Source organism: Anser anser, assembly GCF_964211835.1.
Source record: "Anser anser genome assembly, chromosome: 6".
Classification (NCBI taxonomy): domain Eukaryota; kingdom Metazoa; phylum Chordata; class Aves; order Anseriformes; family Anatidae; genus Anser; species Anser anser.
Window position 1 is genome coordinate 6,034,572 of NC_139726.1, and position 12,946 is coordinate 6,047,517.

A 12,946-nucleotide genomic window follows, 5' to 3' on the forward strand; every position below is an offset into this window, starting at 1 on the left:
CTTTCTTTTTACAGCTGTGCTTGCTGCTGACATTACACAGGTTTTAGTCATTGACAACAGCAATGGCAAAGGTGACTTGAACAAGACTAAAGTTGAGTGGCCACTGCAACCCTTAGAGGCAAAGAACTCTCCTGTAATTAAGAATTTTAACAGAAGTGTTACACGTGGTAGGTATACAAGGATATGAAATATTTTTGGGGTGTTGCATATTCAGAAATCATGCATTTTACCATCTTAATAGCAAACATAAACTGTTTATAATACATCACAGAAAGATAGAGTTAAAAATCAAAATCCCCTCAATACATCAGACTGCAGATTGCTGCTAAATGATTTTGCAAGGGGAAAGAGCCCTTAGCAATCAGAGTGGTCGGGCTTAAATAGAATTCATGTCACTTTTGAGATAGAACAAAATCACTCAAAATCTTAGTGATCAATGGAAAGCAAGACGGTAAGAATGACAGCTTATGCAAACTTGCCATAGCCATGTGATGCTGAATTTTATTCCTGCATTTGACTGGCAGTCATTGCATTAAGACCAAGCTTTGAGCATTAATGAAGTATTGACGTGACTTCAGCAGGTGCTTTTCTCAGAATATTTGTGCCTGCCATCAGTACAACAGGACCCTGAGCACTGCAGCACCCTCTAAGAGGTGTGTATGTCTGCACATTGCTTATGTTGACCCACTTCTAATCAGTATTTCAGTTTTGTACTGAAGTTGTTTGTTTTTTTTCAGTTTTGTACTGAAGTTTTTGTACAGATACTATACAGATATACAACGGTTTTTCTACTTTTGTATATCTGTACTAGGCCATCAACAGCTAACCAGAACACACCTCAAAGAGGTGATCTGTCATAACGTCATAGGCAAGGTGCAAGGATAATGCTGAAATACTTGAGAGTCATGATAGAGACCTCACTGGAGGCAATTAAAAAAGATCTACAACCATCATTTAGATTTTATTCATCATCTGTTCTCTGTCGACACTATTAAACACTTCACAGGGAGTTCATTATTCAGTGACATCATAAGTGATAAAATACTATATAGTACCAGAGTATTTAATTTTTCATATATTTCTAAGATAATTAAAATAGTCTCTTGTCATACAAGGTTCAACACATTAAGGATGATTTCTAGATCAGAAATATATGCACTTGACTGTGAATTTTTAAATGTAAGGTATATGTACTGTAAGGTTTGATGATTACTTTCCAATGATAGAAGACCAAAAGGACATCAGAATAATACCATTTCTTACTCAGATAATCTCTCACTTATGCTGAAAATTACAGTTTCTATATTATCTTTGAAAAATGCCAAAGAACTTTGAGTAATAAACTTGAAAACATGCAATTAGAGGACTAATAAATCTTACTTTAATGAGAAACAGCTGTTCTGTTACGCTGTGCCTACAGGACATTCTCATGTTTGGCACAAGGTTTGGGAACATTCTGCATTAATTATTCTTCAAAAGAATAAAAGCAGTTATAAAACTTTAGCCAGGCTTAAGACAGTCACACTTATTTTTATATATGCCTTTCATTTGAGAAATTATAAATAAATGTCCTTGAACTTCCTTTTTTCCTAGGTCATGTAGCGCCTCTGTCCCATGTTACTACCTGTGCCAACAGGCCGTGTTTTCCTGGAGCGTTGTGTTTTGATCGGAAACCCCCTTACATTGGATATGTCTGCGGCCGATGTCCACCAGGGTTTTTTGGAAATGGTCGAATCTGTAGCAAGGTCCCCAGACCAGGTACTTACTCATTTTTGGATTTTTTTTTTTTAAGTTTTGCAGACAAAGGCAGTAAGCAAATATGAACTAGTATGGCATTACACTACAATGTGCTTTATAGTCAAACCCCGAAGCCTTTTTTCTGACTGTGAACACTCTTACCTGACAAGAAGCTAGCAGGTCTTATTTCAGGAATCTCTGTCTCTCAGGAATGAGATTCACCTTCTCATTTGCCACTAGGGAGAAGTCTTCACAACGGGACTTGCTAGATGGTATGAATCACCACATCTGTGTTTCTGCCACAGCACTGGCATATGATTTCAAAACATGTTTCCTCCTCAGTAAGATGGGAACATGACACATGACAGTACCACTCTGTTTTCCTTGTTTCCTAATTCTTTTGCTGCAAGGCATCTGTTCTCCAAGGTGACCTGTGAAGATGATGATAAACAAAGTGCCATGTACGAACAACTCTACCAACAACTGAACACAACAGATAATTAAAACATTTCAATAGTATCCTTCGTAGACTGAGCAGCATTCTTCCTCTGGGAGTTCTGAAACTCAGACGGTCCCATTAATCTCTGAGGACTGATCATTAGAAGAGGTCTTCTGCTGTGATAAAAGAAAAGCTGGGTCCTGACCTCAGGCAGAAAATGGCAATAGCATAGCAACCACTCATCAGTCATCCAATCTTGCATTCTCTCAGCGAAATTCTCATAATTCAATGCATAGTTCTCTAGGGACAGTCTGGATGGTTGTCCCCTTTTCACTGCACAGAGCGATTTGCCAAGAGAACTGATGTTTACTCCTTAATAAAAGTAGTTATTAGGTCAGGTTCCCTGGTTTCCCTCTAAATCTTTTTCTTAAGCATTCAAGACAGACTCACTGGAAACACATCAAATTGTTCCCCAGCTTCCTACACTGACGAACCTACCTTCATTACCCATTCTGTATCCAAATCAATGGCTGTTGCCTTGGTGTTATATTTTAATGCACACTATTAAAGCGGAACTGATTTCACTGTTTAGAGTAGGTATCGTCCAGACTTTTTGAACTACAAATTGATTTGAGCTAGTTCTCAAAATCTAAAGGTCAAAAAAATAAAACTAACAATTTTCTTCCTCTGACTAGCAATGAGTATGTACAATGTATTAGTTTGTCAGAGTCACAAAGTCAGCTATTGACTGTTCTACAACTTGGTAAGCTGTAAAAGCAGTTGAGCAAAAAATATAAATCACTGTGCATATAAATAAACGAACATTTCTGTTATTGCCCAAAGCTGCACCTTGTCATTAATGGGATAATAGGATATGCATTGTATACCCAAAGGTCATTTAAATGTTGTTGAGTAGAACAGATATTCTACAGATATAGATATTGGTATAGTAAATCAGAGACACACGGTACTTATATAAACATTAACCAATAAATTTGTGTATGTTCTAAAAAGGAAGCACAGACAGTAGTTGCCATTTACTATGATTTATACCTGTTATATACAGCTCCAGGCAAGACTTAAGAAATACCCAAAGTATGATGATCTGAAACGAATACACACTTCTTTCAAAAGGGAGCTGGATATCAGAGGCTGGGAAGTTGTTCCTCTTTTTCCTCCTGAATATGTAAACTGAATCAAGGACTTCATGCTACATATACAGCCATGCAACCTGGGGAGGGGATGAAAAGGATTTTTTTGTTCCATAAGAGCCTTATATTCACTCACGTGAATTATATCATAATATAAGCAATGAGAATCTTTACCTCTCTTCTCAGTTTTAGAAACAGTTTTCATTTGTCAGGACTTCAGGAACTGTAATTGACTTATTTTCTATCTTTCTTGCCTTATGCAAGATGTCTGTATGGGCAAGATCAGCCTTTAAAATAATCATGTGCCTCAAGGTTAAATGAGAATAGTCATTCATTTTCATATTTAGAAACAAAAGTAATTGCTGCAGCTGTATGAGAGTCCTAATTTATAACCAAAATGATCGGTTTAACTCTCTTTCACGTGTGCTTTGCTAGTTCAAGCAGAAATATTGATGATTAAAAGATATCAGACAAAAAGGAATGAACTTTCAATTAATTTTATGTACAGTTATGGATTATGAATATTGTGAAATCCTCCCTATTAGAATAATAGCCTCTCTCCCTTGTAACTTATGCTATCAGTCTTCAAACAAAACAGAACAAATCCTCTTCAGCTTGTTACAGTGCTTGTTAAGGCTTTGAGATTACATGTCATTTTTTTTCCAACTCTACTAACTTCAATGTAAAAATTCTCTTGTTAATTCCTTTTTTGTACTTTATTGGCTGTTTTTGACATGAAGTTGTACGCAGTTGTTACTATTTAATGATTAAGGTATGTGTGTTTTGATATAGAAGTCATAAAAATTACCCAACTGCCCTTTGTAGACTACAGAGGAGAAAAAAAATGCCATAAGAAAATTTTTTCCTAAGTCCCTGTTTGATGAGAATATGTACCAAAAGTCCTTGATATGTGATAGTTTTTAATCTTTTGACGTACTTGGCGTACTGCAAACTATATAAATTCCAGAGATAAGTTTCTAAGCTCCATTTGCCTGTTGTGCCAACAGTGCAGGGCCTTATTCTCTTCTCACTTACATGTTTTACCCACTTTATATCAGGAGTCTGTACCAGTTTAAATCAACCAGACTTCGTTGAAATTATTTGTGAGGTACATCTGATTAGTCTTAAGGAAAAAACATCACCAGTACCAAAGCCTGTATGAAGTTTCATACATAAAGGGAAATGTCTAGTTTTAAAAATACATTCATTCTCATATATACTGTTTTGAGGTAAACCAAATAAAATAAGCATTTATCTCCCTTCAAAATCTATAAAGCAGGTAACCTACACTTAAATATATATATATCTATTAGTAACATCAACAGTTTCTTAATTTTGTGAGTAAACAATAAGGAGGAAAGTCTAAGGAATTTAAATCTGCCCAGGCTTCACTGGGCATGCTTCACATTTGTATAACATATCTGTTACCTTTTTGCTGGAAGAGCCACATCTACTAAATCAAACCATGCAGTATCACAGGTTACATTCTTGGCATAAAGATAATGAATACGTCTTAAAGGGGGATGCTGGTGATGTGACTGCATGTTGCAATATTAGTTCTCATCAGATGCTACTGGTATTTCTCTAGACTGGTTTCATCACTCACGGTCTCAGAGATACCCATCTGTTTTCACTTTCTTTTGCAGGTTAGAGAGGTAGGTGTCATCACAAAAGATTTATTTTTTTCCTATTAGTAAACCAGCAATTTTACTGGACAAAGCAGTGCCACATCTGTCACCAATAAAAGATTGTTCAGAGCCAGCTTGTTCTGCCTCTTCTGGTTTAGGGAACTGAAGATCAGGGGAGAGGATTATTTTATGATCTCTGTAATCGAGTTCTGCTCTTTCCGTTCTGAACTGCTAGCACTCCTGCCCTAGCAGTTAATTTGCAGTACAGTAGACATTTGGCACTTGATATACGTTTGGATTTGCCAGCTACTTGTTATGTTTATGTACTGCATTTTACACTATTCCAGTACCTGCAGCATGCTTCTGAATTCACTTTGATTTCACATCAGAGACCTCTGTGACCTTCTCATTTGCACCACTGTCAGATCAACATCAAGGTGTGGGTTTAAAAACTACATAAAATATTTTGAATTATAAGAATGGGTGTGTTTGAACACACAGTGTTCCAGAAGAGCACTAACGCCAGAAGAACATAGTATAATTAACTTTTATATTAACTTTTGACCTTGAAATTACTGCTGTTATCATTAGCACTCATCATTGATCACTGTCCACGAAGAATAAATAACTCATGAAAAACAAGACAGTAAGTGTTTCGGTCACCAACCCAAGGTTTCAGCTTTGGAGCTAACTCCAGGAGTAGGGACCTCTTGCTGCCTGGAACCAATTAAATGATTTTTCTTCAAAAAGTGACTGGTGAACATAGTGGAATCCTTTCATCAAACAGAATTGATGAATTTGCATTAAAAAGATCAAGGCCCAGATTCCAGTCTCACTTACACCAGTGCAAATCAGAAGCAATCCCATTAAATGAAGAGCACTGCCCTAACAGCGTGAGCTGAGCGTTGTTCCTGGAAGACAGGCTGAAAAATGTTGAAAAGTAGGCACATCACAGGCTGAACCTTCAGCTACAAAACCTGTATGTATTGGCAGGTATAGACAGAACACACACACTTCTCAGCACTCAGAGGATGCTTTGCGATGAGGAACCAACCAGCCCTGACATCGTTTATGCAATGAGTTACAAGGCTCACTTGAAGGCAGGAATCTTTTGATACTGCAGTCATTAGCTGCAAAGTTAACTGAGATCCTTGCAGAGAAGACATAACAGAAATACAAAATAAGTGGTAAATATTACTTTGGTCTGTCTCTGTGTGGTAATAGCTGTCAGTGGCTGATTCTTGTGGGCTTGGAAGCTGGGAAGCATTGCTTCCCAAGGCCAGTGCTTCCAGCTCCTAGCCCTGACTCAGGCCATTGAAACTCAGGCCACAACTCATCTTTGGAATTTGTGTTGGAAGTTGCTGATCCCTTTCCTAAACTATGTTTCAGAGTTTCTATTTTTTAGTATTTCAGGCCAAAATGTACATTTTTGCAACCTGACAAGTTATGTTGTGATGACATCTCCTTCAACGGGGTATGTGATGAAAAGGTAGCTGAAATGTGGTTAGAAATGACACACAAAGACATTCCATACAAATCTGGATTCATGAAAGGCATATTTTTGCAAATGGTATGCCAGTAATCTTCACAAGGCCAGGATCACCCAGGCATTTTGGACATAATCTATGACCCTTCCCTGCCCTCTGAGTATGTAATTGTCTCCAAAACCCCACTCCTGTACTTGTCAGGATAGAAAGGGAATCGCAGAGCCTTTCTGATGGTTCTTGCCTCTGTAGGGATACCTAATAAAATATTAAGTATTTTCAGAAGAAAACCTCAACAGTGCCCTGCACAGTATGTGCTATGACCCAAACATAATAAATAAAGAAGGCATGGTAAGAGTAATATGTTTAGATAATTTAAAATATAAATGGTTTCCAGATTCACTGATCCTTATACTCTGTCAATCCCGAATTTGTTAAGTGCTTCCAATCCAGATGATATATTTAGGAAATGATGTCGCTCAGCAATAGAAGCCCAATGAAGCCCAAGCCATAAAACCAGTAGGAAAGAGGACTAAGCTATATGCCATGAATAATATTTACATTCAATCAGAGCATCAAGTACAGATTACATTTCTCTCCTACCAAGAATGTGCCACTTTTTGCTTAAGCAATCACCATGCCATCATGACTTTTAAGTGATAACAACAGCTCAGTCTGCAACAAATAATCTACAGAGGATACAGGCCCAGGAGGTTTCTTTGTTTGTTTGTTTGTTTGTTGTTTTGAGTTGACAGAACAGAGAGTAAGATCATCTCCTCTTAAACTTTCCAAGCAATATTTTATCATCTAGCTCTAATAGCACATAGCTTTTAAAGTGAGCCAGCCCTATTTCCATAAATTTGATAACGTTGTTGTTTTATTAAAGGCACTTAGAAGTCTTTTGAAATTATAAGTAATTCATACTGGACCAATATCCTGGCCCCATTCAAGCAACACAAGAGTTTTGTGACTAAATGCAAAAGCAGAGCAAAAGATGGAGGAAAAGGATTCATAAACAATACAAGGCAGAGTACAGTACCATGGGTAAAAAGATGGTGTGAAATTCATAGATTCATTATTGCTCATGACAAATTTGGGATTCTCATCACCTTGCTGTTGTTGGTAAGCAGGGGCCTACAGAGGTAGGACACTCACTTCACTGAATTTATTTGCAGCAGCAGGTGATATTCACTGCCAATCCATGTGAATTTTGCCCAAATAATTGCGCATCCCATGTATAGAGCTAGTTCATTTCTGAAGGGACACAACAACAGTCTGTAGCTAAAACAACACTGTTCATCTTCTAGAATACAGGACAGAATAATCTTTCATACTGATAATTTATCACATTGAGAGTTTATCTCATATTATGACAAAAAATACAAAATACATTTGTTTGATTATTTGTTTGTTTGTCTTGTTTTCAGTTCTATAGGACACAGAGAGGTACAACTGCAAAGCAAAGAGCATCAGCAAAACTCCCTAGTTTTATAAATGGTGGAAGAGCTGATAAATCTTATATCTTACTGAAAAACAACAGCTCTCAAGAAGAGTTTCTCCATGCTAGCACATGCTGCTTACAGTATTTATAGAATGTTGTCTTAAAAATCTTAGATTTGAATTGTTATTTGGGTCACGATATTTTAAAATCTTCTTCAGCTAATGCCTCACAGAATAGATAGCCCTTAAACCTCTTTCTTTTGTTGTCCCCCACATGCCTCTGGTCAGCTCATAACTTCCTCTTTACAGGTGTCTGAATACAAAGAGGAGACCTTTCATCTTCTTGATGGCTATGTATGTCACAGTGTTAAAACCCTATGTGGCCTAGGGAGTTCGGTTAGACTAGATGCAGATTAGCAGAACTGCCAAGGGAATTCTGCAGCACACAATCTGAAAATTTATTATCAAAATTCTTTTTGCCTTTTTAAAATATATATTAGGAAAAAAATAACACTATATGTAATTTTCAGCCAAATCAGTTATAGTTGTGGAGAACTTATAAAAGCGTGATTTCACCAAGAGTATTTATACGTGCTTTTATGGTATTAAAATAGATTCATTATTGGTCTCCAGCAAAGCATAGTTCAGATTGTTTCTTGGCTTTCATATGTAAAGTAGCTCATTTTTATGTGTTTACAGCCACAAACAATATAATTATAATTTTAGAGCATTTATTCCTCAAATCAAATAAAAAGAGAATTTCCGTAAAATATTCAAATTTAAGCTACTTTTTCTTTGAAGAAATATTACGGATTTTCTTTTGAAGAAATGTTATGAACTTTCTTTATAATCTATTACAGTTCTAAAGTGTTCTACATAGATTTTTCAGAGAACTAGGCAGGGATGCTTCATTGAAGATCTGTCTTGATTTTGTCTATTTTGTGTATATCTACAAATCTGTTCAAGACATGAGAGAGTCTGAAGGCCCACAAGGCATCATCAGATAAGAAAAGAGTTTTTATTAATTCTTCCATCTTTCTCAATGCTGAGCTGAAGTAAAATATACTGCCAATTCCTGAATAGAAAATATACTTTAGTTTTATGGAATCTATCTTAATTCTCTCTTTATAGCTGCTGAAGTAATGCAGTTGTAGACTAAAATAATTGGAGAAGGTAGAACACAAAGATGAGAGGTAAAAGCCTCTGGTCTTTCAGCCTTAGGTCTGAGAGGTGGACAAAGGATAACAAAAGAATGAGCAATAAAATGGTTATGAGGGGGTTAAGAGGGTGATCCACGGTGTTTTCTAACACAACTATTCTTCTTCGCTTCCTGTTTTGTTAGCTGGATATTCAGAGAAAAATACAGGAAGAACACTTTTAAAAACTGCAGAAGGGAATGGTTTAGAGCCAATGAATGGAAGGAGCAGTGAAGGAGACAGAGTAACAAAGGAACAGAGAGCAGCAGGTCTCCTATGCAAGGGGTGAGAGAGTATGGAACATTTTGAGATTTCCCACCCCTAGGACAGAACTTTTCAATTAAGCCATGAAATAAACTGCCAGGTAGTAGGAGAGGTGTTTGAGAAAACACAGCTTGTTTGTAAAAAAAAAAAAAAAAATAATAATAATCTAGTTTATAATATACATATACAGTCTGAAAAAGATATTAATAAAAATATATATTTTGATAAAGACAAAAAAAAGGAAAAAAAATCCTGTTTGGGGAGCACACTCATATTTCTGCATTCAATAATGCTCACATCATTTTTTAAAAACACAATTTCTGGTGACACTGACTTTAAAAATTCTATTGAAAATTTATAGAAAACATAACAAAAGGAAACCAAACCAAACCAAGTCAAACAAACAAACAAGACCCACCAGCAACAAACAAAAACAATAACAGCCCCAAACCAACAGAGTTTACAAACAAAGGAACAGACTACTTTATTTTCCTCAAAGACTCACTTTTTCCATACAGCTTTGTAGTCATTGATGTCTTGCAACGTCTTGGCACTTTGCCTACATGTGATCCCTCGTCTCCAGAACTGTACTAGCTACTCATCAGGTAGTTGTATCAGGTATCTTGATTGTAGTTTTAGAAGTTCTGGGTGAAATCAGAATTGTAAAAAATATTTCAAAATGGCTGAATAAGAATTTCTTTTCCTGTCCTTGCTGAAGACATTTTAAGAATTAACTTTGTCAGGGTGCACTTCAAGGAATCTGAGACTCTACCAAACTTCCCTGCAGTGTGAAGTTCTCTAAGTTCTTCTGGTCCTCTATGGCCTGTAACGTAATGTAGCCTCTGTGTTGAGGTAAGCAGAATCCCCTGAATTTACTTAAAATACAACAGTGCTAAAACAAACATTAGTTTAAAGTTCACTATTTAGGAAATTTGAATATGCATGCTTCCAAGTATATGTAAATTATAATCAATTAAATACTTACAAAGCAGCAGACACAGCCATAGGTTCATTTGCTAATATTTGTGGGTATTATTTACTCTCAAAACAGGGAGAGTCTTAAAGAAAGTTTAGTGGGTGAACTGGCTGCAGATCCCAGGTTTTCTTCACAAAAAGCATTATGATAGAGTAGTATGATTTTGTGTTTTATACACACAAAACAAATTTGCATTGCAGATTTCTAAACAGAATTACAGAATTGTGTACGTACAGCTGCAGCCACATTTGACAAACAAAAGAGTCTGCAACAGAGGAAGGAATTGCTTTAATGCCAGCCCCATAGAATATTCCCTACTGCTCATGGCACTGGTAGGTGAAGGGGAAGAGAATTGCTCAGGTAGAAACACCAGCAACACAATCTCATTTTTGACCAGGCTGAAACATAGCTCAGGGACAGTGAACTAGATGGTCACCTTTTAATTTTATTATTAAAGCAATGAGTGAATGAATTAACCTGGCACAGAAATGATGCTTTGAGAACATGGATTTTACTGAGGCTGAATATGCCTGTACAGATGGATGCAGAGTAGTGCAATTGCTTTGCTCATGTGTTGACCTGTCGGGATGTAGGGCACGTTAGGTCCACAAGCTGTCGAGCTTCATTAGCCCAGCACGAGCCAAATAGCCTGGCTGGTTTATTCTGTCTGCCTATGCACAGCTAGTGGCTCACACACAGAGCTTCACATCTTTCTGATTTGTGAATTCTAGATCTGGACACTTCTTACAGAAAAGTTATTACTGGTATCCTCTATTTCCACATTTTTCAAAGAGTGGATTAACTTTTCTCCGTGCTTATTTTGTGTTTGATGTGTGTTCCTAAAATCTTTTACAACACCTTTGACTTTTCACTTTTTTTGCATAAAAAATAGGTAAAGCATCATGATCTCTAAACTGAAGCTACTGTCAAAAATTGTAATAATATTCCAATCTTAGTCTTTAAAGCTCTTTTGTTCCTACAAAAATAATCCTGGGATTACACCTTCTGTAAAATTTGGGACATCAGAGCTGTACCTCTGTTAAGGGAGTTGAGGGATATTTACAGTTGGGTATTCTGGGAGTTACTGTTTGTGATTGTAAGCAAAGGGACTTCAGTGACAGGGGAAATTCAACCAGCATCTACGCATGGGGGAATTAAGGATGCCTCAAAGCAAGGACAGGAGAATCAAGGTTTCATTTCTGAATATTTGGGAGAGGGAACATTTTAGGGTATGCTTGGATGGCTAAAGAGAAGATGTAGGAATTAAATGTATTCTGAATAGAGAAAGAAGTTATGCCAAAACTTAATCAAATAAAACAGCAGATTAAGAGCTGATGGAAAAACAGAATTTCCCTAGAGCTTCCTATTGACAGCTGCTCCATTTCCCCTTTCTCACCAAGTAAATACAGAGAAAAAAAATATATTAATGCAAAAAAAATAGAGAGATAAATGGGATGATCCCTAATACTTTGGTAACAAGGCTTCTTAGACCAGTGTAATTTTTCTGTTCTATCTTGACATTTTAAATAAGATATATGTGCTGGTAGATGTTTCAAATTTTAAATGATGACCCACATAGCGCAATATGTCAGAAGAGCATTTCTCTGTCGACATTCTTCTGAATGAGAAATGTGCTACACAGCATGTACTACTAAATGTTAATAGCTCTAAAACTACACAAATTGTAAATTTATTGAATTGTGTTAATAATGAGATGAATTCTTAAACTACTCACAGAATTCTGAAAGAGTTGCAACCTGATCAGAACTAAAGGTGCCCATAACACTCTGAACTGAGAGGGGGAAGAAACCAACAACAGATGATCTTGTTAAGGAGAGGGAACCAGTCTCCAGATGAAGAGTAGGCTATTTTGGGGCTTTTTAGTAGAAAAAAAAGGACAGAGCAACACCTGGATTACAACACAGAGATTGCATGTGCTGATAGTGTCTACTACTTGTGATCGAATGAAAAAGTTACATTAAAAAAAAAATATCTTACTCTAATAGCTGTGAAGAGAAGCACAGCAATAAAGAGGAAGCAACTACTCATGTCTACAAGAGGTTTACAGCAAGAGCTTGAGGTGTCAGCTGCTAGTTGTGTCTCAGGGTGGGGCTGTCTCCGAGGCATATTGCTTGGGAAGAAAGGTACGGAGGTGCTCGAGTCTAAGTGAAGTCTTGGGTGAATGACACTTGGGTCACTGACTTAGTCCACCATGTCCCAGGCAAAGTATGAAATGCAGTCTCTCTGGAAACAGAAATGATTGGTGCCAGGAGGGGATGTGACTTCTCTTAGTCCAAGTCTAGATGTAGCCTGTTTCCGAAAGCTTGAAAATGAAAAAAAAACAACAAAAAAAAAAAAAAAAGACAAACTCAGAAGAGAGAAAATATATTAGATTTCTTTACTGAGTTTCAGTGGTGATAACTCACCCTGGGTTTAAGATACTGTCGAGTGTCTGCTCTGTTTATGAACTGCTATTTTCACTAGGTTATATAGCTGTTTTATTATCTCCAGAATGAACATAATCCTCTTCATATACAGTAATCTAGTCGCTCACTACAAAATGCAATTCAGGCAAGAGAAGAAATCAGAATTTGCTGTGCCTTAACAATGCCATTATGGCATTGGCAAGCA

At 36.8% G+C, this 12,946-nt stretch overlaps 1 protein-coding gene across 2 annotated transcripts in view; it reads left to right on the forward strand.

Moving 5' to 3' along the window:
• Nucleotides 1-12,946, forward strand: part of LOC310901963 (von Willebrand factor D and EGF domain-containing protein-like) — a 178,788-nt gene that overhangs the window by 118,704 nt on the left and 47,138 nt on the right. For both annotated transcript variants that reach the window (XM_083842703.1, XM_083842702.1), the window contains exons 19-20: nt 15-167; nt 1,594-1,758. In XM_083842703.1, the coding sequence (XP_083698829.1) occupies nt 15-167; nt 1,594-1,758 (318 nt within the window). The remainder of the gene's footprint in view (nt 1-14; nt 168-1,593; nt 1,759-12,946) is intronic.